This window comes from Octodon degus, unplaced genomic scaffold (genome assembly GCF_000260255.1).
Source record: "Octodon degus isolate 3935 unplaced genomic scaffold, OctDeg1.0 scaffold00023, whole genome shotgun sequence".
NCBI lineage: Eukaryota > Metazoa > Chordata > Mammalia > Rodentia > Octodontidae > Octodon > Octodon degus.
Window position 1 is genome coordinate 12,653,532 of NW_004524599.1, and position 19,147 is coordinate 12,672,678.

At 41.2% G+C, this 19,147-nt stretch overlaps 1 protein-coding gene across 1 annotated transcript in view; it reads left to right on the forward strand.

Annotated features, from left to right (window-relative positions):
- Positions 1 to 19,147, forward strand: part of F13a1 (coagulation factor XIII A chain) — a 183,814-nt gene that overhangs the window by 28,778 nt on the left and 135,889 nt on the right. The window contains exon 4 of the mRNA XM_004628451.2: positions 15,813 to 16,064. Within this exon, the coding sequence (XP_004628508.1) occupies positions 15,813 to 16,064 (252 nt within the window). The remainder of the gene's footprint in view (positions 1 to 15,812; positions 16,065 to 19,147) is intronic.

Here is a 19,147-nt window from a genome sequence, read left to right on the forward strand (position 1 = left end):
TGGAAAGCCTCTCATCCGTACAATGTTATCAACTCTTTCAATACATGTGTCATGCTTTCTATATGGACTTATAAGAACTAAGGCTAATTCAGGTCCAGTTTCCTTGTTTGGGGGAAAAAAAAGACAAAATATCTTTCCCTCTCAGCCTCATAACTGGCCCCCAAAGATAAAAGCCACATTTGAGCATCCACATCTTAAAATCAAGTTGACAGTTATCTATCTATAGGTTCACCAGAAAAGTAATGCCCAGGGTAGACAAGAGCTATTAGTATTCTGAAGGAATTAATTTCACAGAAAAAGAGACAAGAGAATATTTCTAGGACCAACTGATGGAAATAAAGGCTCGGAGACAGCTCTGCTGGCATTTTCCATCAAACAACTTTTTTCGTGTGTGCGCAACATTTTCCTAAGTGATAGGAAATGACACACTGTTTCCATTATTTCATTTCCATCATTTCAATCTTTTTTAACTTTCGTATTTGTGAAACAAATTGCTTTAAACATGTCAAAGACACCCGAGAGGAGTGTTAGCCAAATTTTAAAAATAAAGATGATTCACAAAGACAGCACTTGTGTTTATAGCCATCAAGATAAAAATCTCAGTGGAAAAAAATCATAGTCTTGATTATTTAGGGCATAAGCTTAAGGTGATCATCTTCTGATCTTAGAAGAACCTTTTTGCTCTCCGCTTTATGTATTCTGTATTTTTTTTTGAAGGCCCTGGTTACAGAGACACTCAATCACCTCTGTTTCAGTGGTTTATTAAGTAACACTCACACGTTCGTTTCTTCAGCTCCTAGGCTTGGTGTGTGTTTTTATGCAGTATACTGAGCACTGCATTGTTCTAGTTCTTTCCAGTTAGTCTGTTCTTTTAGAGTTGATGCTTCTAGAGGGAAAGGCCGCCTCCTGCCTCTTGCTAGCTACAGGATATGGCCCAGTGAAGGCCATCTAGAAGGTTGTTCCTTCAACAGAGTTTTCGGAAAACTGAGATTGATGTTCCGACGAAGTGAAAAACTATCATTCAGCTCAAGAAACCTAAAGGTGTGTATCACTGAGGACTGATGAATTAGAATGTGGATCTTTAAAATAACTGTGCAAACAATGGATGCATATATACTGTTTGGTAGTTTAAATTTTTATTTTTAGTTATGAAAAATTTGTGATACAAGAAAAATATAAAGGACATTCATTTTTATTCTAGAATCACAAAAATTGGCAACCTTGTGTCTCATCATCCTGAATACATTAGCCTACATTTCCTCTAGGCAAGGTTATTTTTCTATTTTGCCATGAAACTCAGGGTAGGAGCATTCAAACTTTATGACCAAGTCCTCTTCAGAAACCGTTAGTTTTCCCAATTGTTTCAATCATGTCCCTTAAAGCAAGAGAATCTAGTCCAGAATCAGGGGTTGCATTTCATGGTTGGGTCTCGTGTCTCATCTCTTTGGCTGTTTCAATCTGCAACACTGCTGGCACTGTATCCTAGTCTTTCTTTGACTTTCACAACTTGAACCTTTTTTTTTTTTAATTTTATTTATTTATTTGTGTGTGGGTGTGTGGCCAGATCAGCCCACCAGGGGGCGGGCCGGCTGGCATGTGGTGCTGGGGGATTGAACCACGGTCCCTGGGCTTTGCTAAGCTTGTTCTAAGTAGGTGCTCTAGACCACTGAGCCATCTCACCAGCCCACAACTTGAACCTTTTGAAGATTACAGTGAAGTAATTTTGTTGAATGTCTCTCAATTTGAATCTTATCTGATGTTTTCTCATGACCAAAATCAGACCATATATCTTTCAAAGAACTATCACAGAAGGGGAACTATATTCTCAGGACATCTGTTAGTCTGTTTTCTGTCACCATAAAATAATACCTTAGACTTGGTAATTTAGGAATAAAAAAGGTTATTTGATTTATAGTTCTGAAGTCTGAGAAGCTTTGATTGGGCAGTTGGGTCTGCTGAGATCAATCCTGCTTGTGGAGATTCTACAAAGTCCTAAGGCCACTCCAGGGTGTCACGTGGCAAGAAAGGTTCACACAAGAGAGAGATCCAAACTGACTTTGATAGCAGAGCCCTCCTGCACATAATTCATTAACTCATTTATCCATGAATGGGTCCATTCATTCATCATCTAATCATTGATTCAGAGTCCCACCAGGCCCACCTCTTAATATGTTACAGTGGAGATTAAATTTGAAAGTGGGTCTCATTGGGGACATTAAAACCACAGCAGCACCTGACTTGGTTGCACCTAATTTTTTACAGGTTCCATTAATGATGATGTTAATCTTGACCACTTGATTAGGTGGTGCCACAAATTGGGCACCTAGAATAAGACTGTGACATTGGCATGCCAAAAGGTAATTAGGAAGTGCTTGGGAGATCATTCCAACAGAAGGAAGAGGTGTTGGGCTGAAGAAGTCAGGGCCACAGTGAAACCCCAAGAAGTCTCAGGTGGCCCTATGTGGACCTATGGAGTTGGGGTAGCTCTTAGGAGTGCTGCTGAGAGGTGGCAAGGGAATGGACTTTGTACCCTAATACTGATCAGTTATAGGAGGTTAGCTTCCCCAAGAAAGCGTTGTGACCCTGGACAAGGCAACTGTCTTTGGCTAAGGCAAAATTGACTCACCAAGGGCCACTGTCTCTCATTACTCACAGCAACTGGAGATAAACCTGTGACATTCCTGAAGACAATGCTGGGCAGCATGTCACAGGATAAGGTGACTCTTTATGCTCTTTGTAGTTACTAAGTACTTCCCAGGAAAGTGCCTTGAGACTATGAAACTATTCTATTCATCATCAAAATTCAATGATAAAATGATTGGTTGGTATCAGAATGAGTTTCTGATTTTCTTTTTTAATTAAACAAGTTATGTAAACCTACTATTATCATTAATTAAACTGATGTTCAAACAGATCTAGATTTTGCCAGTTAGAAAGGGATCCAACTGGCTTCAGCATCCTTACTTCCTTGTCATCTGGCACAAGAAGACATGCCAGGCTCATCATGTATTTTCCCTGTCCCAGCCCTGGAAATAAGCACTTCTCCAATGACCAATGCTTGCTTTCAATGGAAAATGGTGTTTAGAAACCAAGATCTGTGCCCTCGGTCTGCTCATTGCTATTTTACCTGCTTTTGATTCTCCAAATCTAACAATAGACTACCATTTCTTCTTACCACAGTGTCATGCCTGTGGTGACCTCTGACCCCTCACCTTCTGACCTCTATGTTTTTCACCTTGAAGCTTCATCTGATTCATACCTGAAGAGACTTGAGGGAATACAGGTTTAGGGCAATAATAATGTCAGATAGCATTTACTGTGCCTTCCTCAGGGGCCCACAATGTGCTTTGTGTTCAGTTAGTTTCCTATACCTGATGGAACAAATTGTCACAATCTTAGGGCTTACAACAGCAGAAGTGATCATTTTCATGTGAAGCATAATGATACACACATGTGTTGTGAAACCTTAACTGAAAATCTTATATTTGTTCTCTTCCCTCAGAAGAGTAAAATTCCCTCAGAAGAGTAAAATTCAGATTCTGATGGTCAGCTGGCCCTAGTGTGCCTCCATCAGAGACCTAGACAGGCTTTAGAGAAGGCAGGGCCCATGGACTGTAAAGAGACCAGGAACCCAGTGGCTTCTCCTCATGTGTGCAATGAGTAGAATTCTACCGCAGTGGTTTTTCCTTTTGAGTAGTAAGACATTAATGTATTTCCTACAAAGCGTTTGTCTGGAAGTGAGAGTTGGGATTGTTAGTCTTCACAGGTGTTAACATTTTAGCAACAAAAATGTATTGGGTAGTGCTGCTAGCTGTGGCTTGAGATTAGTTCCCATAGCGTGAGTGTCGAATGGCTGGTTTTAGACAGTGAAGCATAGAGACATGTAGTGACCAGGTATTGCCAGGGATGTCCAGGTGAGTCTGAAAGGGAGGACTCATCACTCATGGCCAGTGGGAAAGTGCAGTAAGTGCACTAAATGACTTAGAGGTTAATGGAAGTGAAGATCAAAAATAAAAATAAAACAGGAATAAAATTATTCAATAAAGAATGCTTACTGAAACATTGATTATAAAGGCAGAAAGGATATGTCACAATGAAGGGTACATTAAACCACGTAAAAAAAAAAAAAAAAAACAGTGACAGATATTTCCAACAAAATTCTCTTACTGTGCCACTTCCCAGACCAGTTGACTTGCCTGTCATTCACAGAAGGCTAAACTGTTTCCTTCTACCCACACATGAAAAGATACTTAGCCATGACCTTTTTACAGAGTTTAGGCAAATTAGTTGGGAACAAGTGACAGAGAAATGAGGCAGACTGGGGTCTGTCACTGAAAATCCTAGATCAGACTCCACACTTATTTTTAATGATGCTTTTCAATGGGAGCCACGAGCAAGTCATGAAGGCACCATGAACAGCAAGCCACAGCCAGCAAGGAGACACCCACCCGCGAGCACACACACGCGCAGGTGAAATGCAAACACACGCCTTTTGGCCCATCCTTCACATTCCATTCTTGTGTCATTGCATTGTGCAGTCATTCTCAGCTCTTTACAATCTACTGCGCTGGCTCTGCTATTCTTAAGTGGCATTAATTTCTGGCTTGAATAATAGCTTAAACTTAGACATTGGATTTTAACCCCAGTGATCACTGGATACATATCCTACATATCTCACTGTACCCCTATTCTGTGTGCTCCAGATTAAGTGGCATTACTTTGCTCATAGTAATCACTAGTAAGTATCTGCTTAAATAAGTGTTTATGGACGTGTACTGGGAAACTCTAGTTATGGATTAATATCAGCTAAATGGCATTTTACTCGTCAGAAACTTTCTATGTTGATTTTTGCTCTAACAATAACCGGTTGAGTTGCTGGTAATGCAAATTCACTTAACATTTGCTGTTATATATTGCACTCATATATATTGCATGCCAAAGATAAACATTTTGTCAGAATTACCAGTGATTTGTTCTTATTCCCATTATTGCCACCATTAAATTATTAACTACAATTGACTGTTTTAGCTAAAATGTCATTGTTGGCCTGTTTTCCTTGGAAAAGTTTATTTGCTAAAGTTTTGATTTTGTTGTCTAATGACATTTTGTTTTTTAACTCAAATGCCTTAATGTTTTTATGAGTCTTTCTCATAAGATCTAGAAGTCTCACTCTTCTCATATGATGGATGGAATATATTCACATCTGTGTGTACAAACAGCGATTTGACCCAACATTATTGCCATTTGCTGGGAAAGTCAATTATTATAGGAGAGAATTCCTCATGGAAAACATGAGAAAGGTGGAACCCAGACTGCAAGCTACCATGTCCCTGCTCAGGGGTCTTCACATTCTACCCAAAGTATGTGATCCTGTAAGTCCCTGTTGGGCTTCCACAGTCCAATATGAAGGGGAAGAAAGCACAGAACTATGGAAACATTCTTTGTTAGTTGAAAGAGTTGCATAACAGAGTGAGATGGAGCAAAACTCTAGGCACTCAGTTTGGTTCATGAAATCCAGCAAACTAACAAATTAGACTCATGACACCCACATCCTCCCCCACATCCCTACATCCTAGGAAGCTTGTCCTCCATGAGTTGATAGAACCTCTTTCTTATGCCAAATCTTAGCCTGGAGGTTCCCTTACAAACAATGCAGATGGAGTGAGCTTTGTATTTCTGGGGGACACCTTTTAAATACCATCTCCCCTGTGCAAATTTCCCTATTTCTAGTGTCCAGTTCCCTCCTTTCTGTGAAAGCAGCTTTTAAGGAAATTATAGTAATCCAGGTTTCATATCATATAGCATAACAAATTTCAGCAACATATTGCCTTTCCCTTGGGTAGGAGCAACTCTCATCTGTCCTCTATGGGCGAGAAATTAATCACCCCTGTGCAAGGTTGGGATGTTATAAGGGGTCAAGTGATGCTCACAGAGCTCTGATCACTCTCTTAAAGTCTCACCTAGCAACAAGATGACCATTTTCAGATAACAATATGCAAGGTAGTAACCATTGTTACCATCCTACCATGTTGTTTGGGAATTTGGGTTCTTTTGTTTTTTTCTTTAAAATAAAAATAGGAATTAAACTGGAAAAAAGGCCTACTAGCAGGTCATGTCTCTCTTCTGGTTATTTCTTTTCTCAATCAGAATAAAATCTGAAGTAGAGACAATGGCCTACAAGGACTACTTGGTCTCGGCTGCTCTCAGGCATCTTCTCCCATGGTCAGCCCCCTCGAGTGTGTCAGGGTCTGTTTCCCTCAGGCCTTTGCATTGGCCGCGGCGCTGCATCCTCCAGTGGCTGCATGGCTCATAGCTGCACTGACTCGGGTCCAAACAAACACTGAATCCTCATCCCTTCTCACCAGCTGAGCTGCTCTGTTCATTTGTGATCTCCTGATGATCTCCTTTTGCTACAGTGCACCTTCACTGTTCATGGTCTGTGTACATCGCTACACGACACACATTATAACTTTATCTGTGTTGATACCACATATTCCCAGTGCCTTGAACAGCAGCCCACACTCACATGACATGAAGTAGGTTCTTTCGGACTGAACAAATCTCTGAATCGTGCTAGATTGGTAGCCTATTTTTTTGCTGCCTATGTGTCTACTCAGAGTAGGAATTTCAGAATGAAATCTTGTCACTTGCAGCCAGCTAGCTGGAACTGGAGGACATCCTGTTGAACAATGTAATCCAGACACAGAAAGACAAATGTCACATGTTTTCTTTAACGTGTGAAATTGTCTTAAATTGGTCTGACAGTAGAATAGTGGTTATTAGGGATGGGAAGCATATCCAGGAAAGGGTCAGGCAAAGGTGTGAGGAGGGTGGTTGGATATGACCAGTGCATGTGGGATGCGTGTGTGAAACTGTCACAGTGAGTCCCATTCACATGTATAATTAATGTGTGCTAGCATCCACCATGAGCACTCAAGCGCCGATGTGCCAAGGATATATTGAGCACCTACTATAACCCAAAGATTATGCAGCCTCCTGGTTGTACAAAATTAAACAAAACTCAATCCCTGTCAAAAACTACAGCGATTGTTTAATTTTTTTTTTTTAAATTTACAGTAAGTCCCTGACTTATGAATGAATTCCATTCCTAGAGAACGTTCATGAGTCAGATTCATTTGTAACATGACAAAGCAAGTCGTCTACAGCACTACTGTGACTCTGATGTATTACACCTCTGAAAGTTTGCAACTGAAATCCTCATAAGTCAAGGGCTCCTGATTATAATAAAACTCACATTGTCATTGCCCTCTTCAAAATTCTCAAGAGTGGATGTGGTGGCGAGTGCCTGTAATCCCAGCTTTTGGGAGGCTGTAAACTGGCGGATCACTACGAGTCCGATCTAATAGTGAGCACCCTGAACACCCTGTAGACCCTTCCCTAAAATACAAAAAAAAAAAAAAAAATCTCCCCTGTTTGATTTCACTTTTCCTGTCAGTCATGCCACTTTCTGAGGTAAATCCAGAAGAGCCCTTTTGTGAGAGTCTTCACAAGATGTGATCAAAAATACAGTCAGCGCTGCTGCCCAGTGCCACTCCACAGAGAGACAGGCTCTTAGCGCACCAGTGTGTCCTAATTCACCCTAGTCACCAGATCTGGTTCCACACAGCTTCTAGGTTTTCCCCAAAGTCAAAATGACCATGAAAAGCAAATGTTTTCATCTACTGAGGACATCAAGGCAACAGCACACTAAGGTTACTCACGAAAGGAACTTCCTATGCTTCAGGCACAGGGGCAAGAATGGTTTTGGAAGTGTGAGAGAATTTTGAGGAGGATTCATGGCAATGTGTCTTTCACTGTAATAAATTTTTATTTCAACACATGGTTTTTTCAGTAGTACCCTGCACATACTTTAATATTTGTGTATACATGTGCACTCTATATGTACCCATGTATTTGTACACATATTCCCAGTGGGATGAAGTCGAGGGAAGGAGTAGGCTCCTGGTATCCTCATGAACACTGGTTTCGCTCCTCTTAGTGGTTCTCATCCATCGATTGCACTTGCGTACCTTGTTGATTGTTTCTGTCTGGTAGTGCCAGTGTCTTTCTGTGTGTGTGTGTGTGTGTGTGTGTGTGTGTGTGTGTGTGTGTGTGTGTTAGGAGTCCGAGGTTTCTAAAAATTATTCAGAAAACCACTCTATCCTATCCTAAGGCTTAGCACAAAGTTTGCTTCCCTTTACAAGACTACAGTACATACACTTCCAGCTCCATACTGTCATCATACTGTCACCAAAATACTTACAGGGCCCATTTGGAAACAAATTATTTGAACATGAAAGGTGTATCTTAGGAAAAGCAAATGAAGCAAATAGGAAAAATGAATTAATATCATGAAATTTATCTTTCTGGCTGGAGACATTATATATTCCTCAGTCCCTTACAGATGGTCCTCTTACAAGAAAGCACCATTAAAGGAAGGCTGCAATTAGGGGGAGTCCGTGATCAGCTTAAAATGTATTTACAAACCAGCTGTGACGCTGCACACTTTTATTTCTAGAGCTATGAGATAGGAGGATCACAATTCAAGCCCAGTCTGGGCTTGAATTACCAAGAATTGCTCAAAATAAAAATTTTAGAAAAGGGCTGGTGATGTAGCACAGTGTAAAGGTCCTGGGTTCAATCTCCACTAGAGCAAAACAAAACAGAACAGAACAAGTGTTTAAATATGCATGAAAGACTCATCCTGAAGGAAAAAATTGAAAATAAGAAATGTTTCTCCCTCATGAAGCATGTTTGGAATGGACAGCTGTCTTGTGGCAGGCTTCACGCCCAGGGCTTTGAAGTTGCTGATGTTCCTAACGTGGGACAATGATTGCACAGAGCTCAGCTCACTCTGCATTCTGGGCTCTCACTCACGGCAAGCACTGTGACATTCTATAGGTGCTAAGCAGACGTACAAGATGCCTTGAGTTCTTTGTGATAAGAGAAATGAATATGTAAACAAATAGTTAAAAAGAAAACATTTTGCTTGGGCTTGTCTGGCAATTACTTGAAACTCGAGTAACCCAAAGTTTTACTGTGATCAAGTACAGCAGACAAAAACTGATGCCAAGAGATGAGAGAAATGCGTGCATTCTGCTCTATGACTTCTTCATTTCAGAGTGCCCGGGGACCAGTAATTGGTAGGCATGTATCCTCGGTCATGAGCACCAACCCTCCTTGCTGACCAACGTGTCTTTGTATGGTCCAGTAAGAAGCAAACAAGTCAGAATTGTTCCGTTAGCGGCAGTAATGCGCACCCCTACTGTTCATGCTGTATGTAATGAATGACTTTCCTGGATTACCTCAGACCTAGTCACCACCTAGAATTGTTTTCCTTTTAGTGTAAAAATATGTCAAACCCATCGCTTGATAAAAAACATTAACTTTATAAAGGCATTGAATTTCTTGACTGGATATTGCTTGTGTGAGGTAGGTTTTTCCATCTGTGAAACGAATAGTTTGGAATCAATTTTTTCCCAGAGTCATGCAAAGATGAGTTTGAGCTGCACATAGCTCTCTCCTGCCCACCTCAGGAGTGGCACTAAGACGGAGAAGCCATGCCAAGAACTCAACTCCATTAGCCACTAGGAAGGAGCAACCCCCAGCGCAGAGAAGTGTCTGTCTTCTCCCTTTGTTCAGACTGGGCGAGGAAGGTGGGCCCAACTCTATCCTCACCTGGGTCTGTGACAGCAGAGCAGCACTCCCACAAGAAGGACAGTGTGTGGTCATTCTGGACATATATTGGCAGCTTGAGTGGATGCTGTCTTTAAAACAGTCTTATGGCCTCAGAAATAAATTAAAAATCTAAGCCGGCACTTAAACCAAGAGCGTATGTTCATCACTTGAGAATCACACCAACTTTGGTGAAGGCTAAAAGAATGCCATCAGTAATCAAATTCTTCTTTCATGTCCAGTAGTTCATTTGCACAGACTACATTGTTAAAAAAACAAAATGAAGGTTCTTCCTAGAAAATTATATTTCCTGCTCCTCTTTTTCTTTCTGTTTTTTTCTTAATGCAAAAGTTGGGCAGTTTAGGGGAAAATCTGCCTCAGTACTACTTACACTCAGCAAATGTGTGCATGGTGGTCAGATGTGGCCAAGGGCAGCTGATGGACAGTCACGGATGCTGGTGGGTGGAGGCTCCAAGTGGACTGTGACTGTGGTTTCTAGAACATGCTAATTCCTGAGATTGAGAAGGGCTATTTAGCAAAATGAAATAGTATTCTATCATGACTTCCTCTTCCACAATTCAATCATGAAAAATTCTCCCCCAGTGCTGTCATTAAAGTCATTACTCTCAGAATTAAACATGGGGTAATGGAGCCACTGACAAGACCCTGAGGTCCCATTGACAAGTCAAGTGTCACATTAATAACCAGCTTCTCCATACAGTGAATATGAAAAGACCTACATGAAGTCACTCCCTGTTCCTGTTTTCCTCCCGTCTGTGTGGCCTCTCCACACCAAAAGGGCTGCTCAGCTTCTCCCAGGTCCACACACATCTGTTATCCATCATGTTGAGTCATTTCCTCATCCTTGGTCTCATTTTTCTTTAGTTTTTCCAGATTTCTTCTTCTCTTGGCTCTCAGCATCTTCCCTAATCCTTTCTAGAACCTTTCACTTGAGTCAGGGAGGCAGCACGTTGTAAAGAGTGCAAAGGCTGTGGTCCCATCTCTGTCTCTGCCTCTACTTAATTACATGAACTTTGCCCATGACACTTTCCCTTGGCATAAGGCTTTCTATCTGTGAAACTTTCATCATAGAGTCTACGAAGGACCAGGAGACAGTCCTTCATTCTTGTCACTTTATTTCCATCTCTGTGAGTTGCCTTAGTGGACTTAAATAGTTTTTAGAATTTGAAGATTGAATATTTTAGCAATAAGTTGCAAAATCGATAAAAAGTTACAACCAATTTCCTAGGTTTTCAGAATTTTCTAGGATTGTAAGGAATCTAGCAGACTTTAAAGAAATTAAATGTGACTTAATAATGGTGTAGATATTTGTTATTAGTTTAGTGACATGTTTCTCTTTGGAAAGATAAACTAAGTTTTGATTATTTCTCCTTAGGGCCATGTTTTAGGCCTCAAGTATCTATAACACATTATCCCTTAAATTAGTAAAATGATGTCCTCTAAGGTGGAGGTTGCAAACTGTTCTTCTAAGGGCCAGAAAGAAAATATTTTACGCATTACAGACCATGTGGTCTCTGTCACCATCACTCAACTCTGCTGTTGTAGCAAAGCAAGTCATGAACTAGTGAGCACAACTGGGTTCCAGCAAACATTGTTTATATAAGTAAGTAGTAAGTATGAAACTGCATTTGCACCTGGGTTATAACTGACTGACCTGTGCCCTAAGGGCTGAATGGAAGTTGTGGAAACCATGAATGACTCAGAAAAATCAGGAATTACAGCTGAATGGCAGAGTATACATGGCTCTTCCTTCCATGATGGTTCTAGAACCATCACAGACTCTATAATGACAAATTGTTTTGCCTGCATAAGTTCTGCTACAAAAAAACTCAATGAAGATAAGATTTTTAAATCTGGGATAAAGTGGGCTTTACGAGCGGATTTGGGTTCGGTGGGTTTGTGGACAATTGGTGAAGCACTGTGACTCCCCCAGCTGCAGCAGATAAAGGGTAACTTAGAGAAATTAGAAAGCCTAGACAGTATTGAAAGCAAGCATTATTATTCAATTTTTGTCCAATCTTTCACAACTATATATGGTAATATGAGCACCAGAGCTGATGATAAAATAGGTAATATAACAACCATTGTTAATTTTCTGTTCTTGATTTGAAAATCTATAACATACATATTGTCGTATGTTACCCTGTTTCTGTCTTTGCATCCGTTATTTGTTTTGATTTTTTTTATACTCTTCGAAGTAAAATAAAATAAACCCTAGATGAATGTGGAAATAAAAACATCCTCTGTGGGCACCAAACCCATTTCAAATTGTGGCCACTGTTGTCTCCACAAGTAAGCAAAGTTTTAGTTGACAAGGGATAAACTAAACTAAAACCATTAAGTTAGGTTATGACTGGGTTCATCACTAGCATGAGAAGACATGACCCTTTTTATCTACTACTTTTCTATGACATACATTTCACAGGCAAAATTGAATATTTTATGTCATAATTTAATGGGTAATCTAGGTTAAGAATCCTTAACCTAGAGCTGGTGAGATAGCTCAGTGGACTAAGTGCCTGCTTAGGCAAGCACAGGGACTAGGGTTCGATCCCTGGCTCCACAGGCTGAACTGGCCCCACTCCCACGTGCACTGAGCCTGCCACTGAGTCAGGGCATGTAGTCTGACTCCTAATTCCAGTGCTCTGGAGGCTGAAAACAGGAGAATCAGTATGAGTCTGAGCTGCATAGTGGGACCTGTACCAAATACATTTTTTAAAAAAAGAATCCTTAATCTAAAACTCTGAAATCTGAAACACTCCAAAATTCAAAGCTAGGTTTCGACGGGCCACCACAGATGGAGGGTTCCCCACCTTGAATTTTCTTGCAAACTCAAGTCTATTAAAAACATGGCCTGGAGTGACATTTACGTCACATGAACACAGTGTACGGAAAGAGATATTTAGACTGGGCTTCAATCTCATTGTGTATATGCAAATATTGCAGAATCTGAAAAAAATCAGAAAATAAAAAGCCCTTCTGGTCCCAAGCATTTCAATAAAGAATATTCCAAACGTATGAGAAACTAGTGATTTTCTTAGTTCTTTCAATATTCCCAACCAAAGTGCATGGACAATGTGGACATAAAACGTCACTCAGACACACTCTCCTAGTTCTTTGTTACTCTCAGAGGTAATTCATTTCACACTTCCTTTCACCCTTCTTTTTCTAAAAGAAAATCTATCATTGCATAAGATTTTCTGTCTTAAAGTTTATTTTTACTGAACTTGTGTTTCTTTAGGGCCATACATTCCCAATACAGATCAGTAGTGAGTGGCATCAGCTGCTGGGAGCACTGTGGTAATTGAATTACAGGTCCCATCTATCTGACAAGACTGCATTTAATATGCCTTCGCTTCAACAGCAGTGGTCTCAGAGAGCAGCATGGCCCCTGGGGAAAGGAGCAATGTCACTCCTGAGCCAGAGCATGTGCAAAGAAGAAGGTTAGGCAGGGAAGAGGAAGACACAGGTTTCTCTGGAGTAAAAAAATATACTCTTTTTTATATATTTGGTATAGGTCTCACTACACAGCTCAGACTCATAGTGATCTTCCTGTTTTCAGCCTCCCCAGTGCTGGGATTACAGGGATGTGCCATCACGCCTGGTCTCAGTGGCTGGCTCAGCATGTCTGGGGATGGGGCCAGTGCATCCTGTGGTGCTGGGGATCAAACCCCAGTCCCTGCACTTGCCTAAGCAGGCACTTAGTCTGCTGAGTTGTCTCGCTGTCCCATCATGCTCTTGTAGGCTGGACTTACATAAGGACTTGTTGGAGGCCAAGCCCTTCCAAGAGGATTGCTTAGCTAGTGTGCCACATTGGTGGGAAACTGTGGCCAAGTCTTCACTGGATTTGTGATGAGTTTATGTGACATTCATCCTAAATGGTGATTAACTGATACCTCTCATGCGTAGCAAAGCATTGGGTTCCAATCTATCGCCCTGGTTTGTACTGTGTAAATCACTACCTCCATTAAAATTATGTCTCCTTTCAGAATTATACAGAAGTAACTCACACAACCATTTCTTTAGGAAGTTCTGTCTCTGGCAATATGCCTACCATATGGGGTCTTTCATCACTAGCATGAGAAGACATGACCCTTTTTATCTACTACTTTTCTATGACATACATTTCACAGGCAAAATTGAATATTTTATGTCATAATTTAATGGGTAATCTAGGTTAAGAATCCTTAACCTAGAGCTGGTGAGATAGCTCAGTGGACTAAGTGCCTGCTTAGGCAAGCACAGGGACTAGGGTTCGATCCCTGGCTCCAAAGGCTGAACTGGCCCCACTCCCACGTGCCTACCATATGGGGTCTTTCAAAGACCTATGGTTTTTAAAATCTTTCAAAGTTTGTACCATTAGAAAGATTAAAATGTAGCACTGTTTGTGAATGCTGTATGTCTTATATAAAATAATTAAAACAAATAAGCTTTACTTTTGAATATTCTTTTGCTTGCAATCTAAATATCTTGCAGACATATCTGCTTTTTCCCCAAGTCAAGAGGCATTTTGTTTTATACCTTGGAAAAATTTGTTAATGAGAATTTGCTCATTTATTTTATTTTATTATTATCTTTTGGAGGCAGGGTTTTTCTGTGCAATTCAGACTGGCCTTGAGCTCACTTTGTAGCCCAGGCTGGCCTTGAACTCACAGGCATCCTCCTTCTTCTGCCTTCCTAGTGCTGGGATTACGGGTATCTACCATCACCACACCTGTCTTGCTAAAGTTTAAATCACTATAAATTTGGCTTTTCCTACAAAGTAAACTGTTAAATGAAAACCCTGTTAAAAAGTTAAAGAATACTGTGAGACTGCCTTATATATATAGTTGGAAACCCACTGATAGAATTTAGTTTTGAAGTTAACACCATGGAATAAGAATTGGGTCCAAAATGGCAGTTACAAAGATTCACTCGGAGATAGTTTATCTAAGCCTGAAAATCTAATTAAAAGCTTTTATTAAAATATCAGTTAAAATTTTCCGAGTATTATATGTGAGATAAAATACTAACACAGCATTGGCATTTGTTACTTTGTGTCTCTGTGACATATGTGGTGTTACTAGCCTTATTGATGAAGATAAAGAGAAGAAAAGGGGGATTTATAAAGTTCAGGAATGTGCTAGAAATTGCAAGGGTATGTGGTAGGAGAGTCAGTTTGCCAACCCAAGTCATTTGCTAGTGAAGCCTGAAGTCTTAACTATTGATACTAAAAACAAACACATGTTCAGGTTAAATATATAAATGGGGAACCCATTAGTATCACCCTACTAAACTACCATCATTACCATAAAAAAGAAAATGCTACTGTTAAAACAAATAATGAAAATGTGTTTAAACCAAAAGCATTTGCCTTATGGTTCTCAAAGCTATAGTATTTCTAACTCATAAAACAACGTTAATGTTTTAGAGGATAAAATTTGAGGAATTGATACCCCAACTATCTTATTAGGTATGCAGCCAAATCAGCATTCATGCATCTCATTGGGAATCAATGTGACGCTGAGTACCATGCTTGGAATACAGTTTGTCTCCTCCAAAATGTGCACTGAAATTGAATCCGGACCTCGAGTCATGAGGAAAGTAGCTGCTGAGTCTGACGCTGGTGTTTAGAGGTGGGAGCTTTGGAGGCTGAGCATGGTTAGGGCAGATCGTCAAGGTAGGGCCTCCTTGACACGATCATGGTGACTTTAACAAACAGGGAGGCCAGGACTCACGCATCCCACCTCTCACTTCCGATCCCCTGCTCTGCCTGGGGCCGTTGCCAGATGCAGACCTTTTACTTTCGATCAGAACCATGACCTATACTATACCTGTTTTTTTGTTGTTTTTTTTCATAAATTACCTAGGCTGTGGTACATGGTATTAGCCGCAGAAAACAGGATATGCTACCGAGCAATGAACATCTCTGGCTTGTTGTCCTTTTTGCTTTTTGTAGAATGCCAAATTTGAGCCTGGAAGAAAATGAACCGCTGTCTTGCCGTTGGGAGCAGCGATGAATTCAAACTTAAGTTCTATCTTTTCAAGCCTAATGCAGTGACTCTCTCCTTCAGTCACCAAACAACAAAGTGGAAACAAAAGTGACTTGTGGAATCCACCCTTCTTTTCTCTCTTAGGACGCTACCCGCAGGCGAACAAGGGGACCTACATTCCAGTGCCTATCGTCTCCGAGCTGCAGAGTGGAAAGTGGGGGGCCAAGATTATCATGAATGAGGACAGGTCTGTTCGGCTGTCCATCCAGCCTTCCGCCGAATGCATTGTGGGGAAATTCCGCATGTACGTGGCCGTCTGGACCCCCTACGGCATCCTCCGCACCCGCAGGAACCCGGAAACAGACACCTACATTCTCTTCAACCCTTGGTGTGAAGGTAAGGGACAAGTTTTAGTTTGCTCGTGAGAAGTATTCACCTACTCTGATGAACCTCTTTTGGGGGGCGGTAGTGACCCTTTCCATCATACAGCGGTTTGTATCATTAAAAGAAAGAAAAAGACAAAACTTGTCCTCAATGTGTAGACCAAGAAAACCTGTATGTGTGGTCATAATGCTGCTACACGCGCCTTCCAAGCATCCATTGAAGATTGCTTAAGGTTGCGCAGTTAACGAGTTGTGGAGCTACGAGTGGATGGTGTAGTCTCCTCGTGCTGCTGCGCTATAAACACAGTGGGCTTATTAACTTTTTAAAACTAACGCAATCCATGACTCTGACTCCAAGGAGGGAGGGGAAAGCATAAAAGCAACCATTTCCGTAGTGGAACTTCTCCATCTTCTTAAATCAAAAGCAGAGTCTAAAGTATTCCGCAGACGTGTTTATATGCACAGTGTGTGCACACTGCTCAAATCAAAACCCTGAATACACAAACATATGACTGTATTTTAATATAGTACAACTTAATCTCTAATGCTATTTTGAGTCCTCCTTTCTGCCGGCTGCAGAAGCTTAACCTAGTTATATTCAAATAAACTCAGCTGAGCTCAACCATTTCTCTATCAATTCAATTTAACCGTTCAGTAGCACACAGGCGTCTCCCCTGCCCCCTGCTGCGCTTCTCCCTGTCTGTTCCCAGCGCTTGGGAAGGGGAGGCAGATGTAGCACTGATGAAGGAGGCCCACTTCCTAGGTTTTGGGTACGAAAACAATGCCTTTTCTGCAAATTGAGAGCAGGAGGCTTCTCATGTTGTGCTATCCGTAGGCACTGCAGTTTCATATTTTCCAAGAATGGGTCTATTGTTGCTGATTTTGAATGGCTTGTATATAAGAAAATTATGTTTGGATGAGGATTGATCTGAACTAAATATAGGTTGTAAGTGGGCAGCAATATTTTCCACTCATACAGAACATCAACCTGGGTACTTCTGTCTGTTTCTTTGAATTAACAGCTCCAGCAGTGTGACACCAAGCTAATCCCATATTCTTCACACACACATTTTTATGATCTCATTCTGAACACTTTGTTTTGGTTTGGTTTGGTTTTTGAAGACAAAATCTCACTATATAGTTCAAGCTGGTCTTGAACTCACTACATATCTCAGACTGGTCTTAAACTTGTGGCACTTCCCTTGTCTCAGTCCCCCAAGTGCTAAAATTGCAGGCATGTGCCACAATGCCTGACAGTTTTTGAATACTTCAGTTTATCCATAAGACTGAAACTCAAGGTTGATGCTAGCAGGAGATGCTAACTAGGCCATATGCAGTTCAAAAGTGAACTCCTATTTATAGCAATCTCATCAATCAGATGTAAAGCAATTTGTAGCTGGTTGAAGGGGTGCTATGTATAGAGATGGTCAGAGCTAATTATAGCTATCTGTGAAAAAATGTTAACTAGATATATGAATCAGAGACGTGAATTTGGGAGTTCGCTGCACCTAAGGAGGAGATAGAGGTAAGACAGGAACTAAGGAGCCGGCCAGATAGCTCAGTGGATTGAAGTGCCTGCTTAGGCAGATGCAGTGACCAGGTTCAAACCCCGGCATGTTGTGCCAACCCCACCCCTGGGGAGCACTGAGATGGCTACTGAGACTGGGCATCGTGGCGCACACCTGCAATCCCAGTACTTGGGAGACTGAAAACAGGAAGATCACTATGAGTCCAATCTATGTAGTGAGAACCTGTATACCCTGTACTAAATACATGTGCTAAATATATTTAAAAAACAAAAAAGATTTCCTTTAAAAGACAGGAACTAAGATGTAGTGTCAGACACTCAGGAGCACCGGTATTTAGGAGTCCAGTAGAGAAACTGGCAAAAGAGATAGTCTCGACCACTTTTCTTATCACTAGGCCGAAATACCTGACAGACACAACTGAAGGAAAGATTTATTTGGGCTCAGTGTTTGGAGCATGTCTGGGTGGTTCCCAGACAGCACAGCGTGGCAGAAGTTCTGGCAGAGAGAGCCGCTCATACCCTGGCAGTCAGGGGGCAGACAGCGCAGGGGAAGCTGAGGAGGAAGGCAAATCCTTCCAGGTCACCCGCCTCCCCAGGGCTTGGCTCTTCTCACCAGAGCCTGCTTCCTAACAAGATGCCAGCTACAGCATTCCATTGTCCAGTCCTCCTTCAAAAGCCCTGCCTATGAGCACGTGAGCTCCTAACAGGTCATTCTCAAGGTCAATTCTAACAGAGGCAGAGATGGAGACAAATGTAGGAAATGGCCTTTCCTAAGAAAATTGTACTTGTTAAAAATCCATACTTATGAAGATAAAGAAATCAGGAGTTTGTTACTGACTTAAAAAGTGAAAGTTACAGGCTCCATGTAACTATCTAGCACTCCGGGGTGTTTAAGGAATGATATGATTGAGCCCAAATTTTAGTTTCTTCACAGATTTTCTGAATTGTGTCATTTTCCTAAAATGCATTTCTACTTATGTGGTGATGCCTCTTGTGAGGAATATGTTTTTTCTCATACTGGACGTACAGAAGGGTCAGTCAAGTCTAATAATATTTAATAAGATGTGAAAACCTAATAGCTCCCATGGCCTGGAGTTGCACCTATGGCAAGTAACTCCCAGGACTTCTGCTTAGAAAGTTGCTTAGACCAGAAATAATGCAATCTCTGGCCACCAAACTATTACAGTAGAAGGGCCTCTCCTGTGTGTCATTGCACGGAAGAAGGATTGAAGGAAAGTGGAATTAAAACCAAGCAAGAGACCAAGTTTGAAGCTAGGCTCCAACACAAAGACCATGACAGCCTGGATTATACTGTGGCCACCGGTGGATGGGGTGGACGGTAGAGCTATTTTGGACGTAGGATAGAAATTGCAGAAGGGCTGAAGATGATAGTAAGTAAGAGAGGAAATAAGGATAACTCTCCATGTCTGTTTTGACCAACCAAGCTGACGGTGGTGACATTTTCAAACCTGGGAAGGCAAGGCCATGAAGGGATAATCTAAGAATGAAACTAAAAGATACACAAATAATTGTAAATCCAGGCATAAGTCTGAGACGTCTGAGTGAAG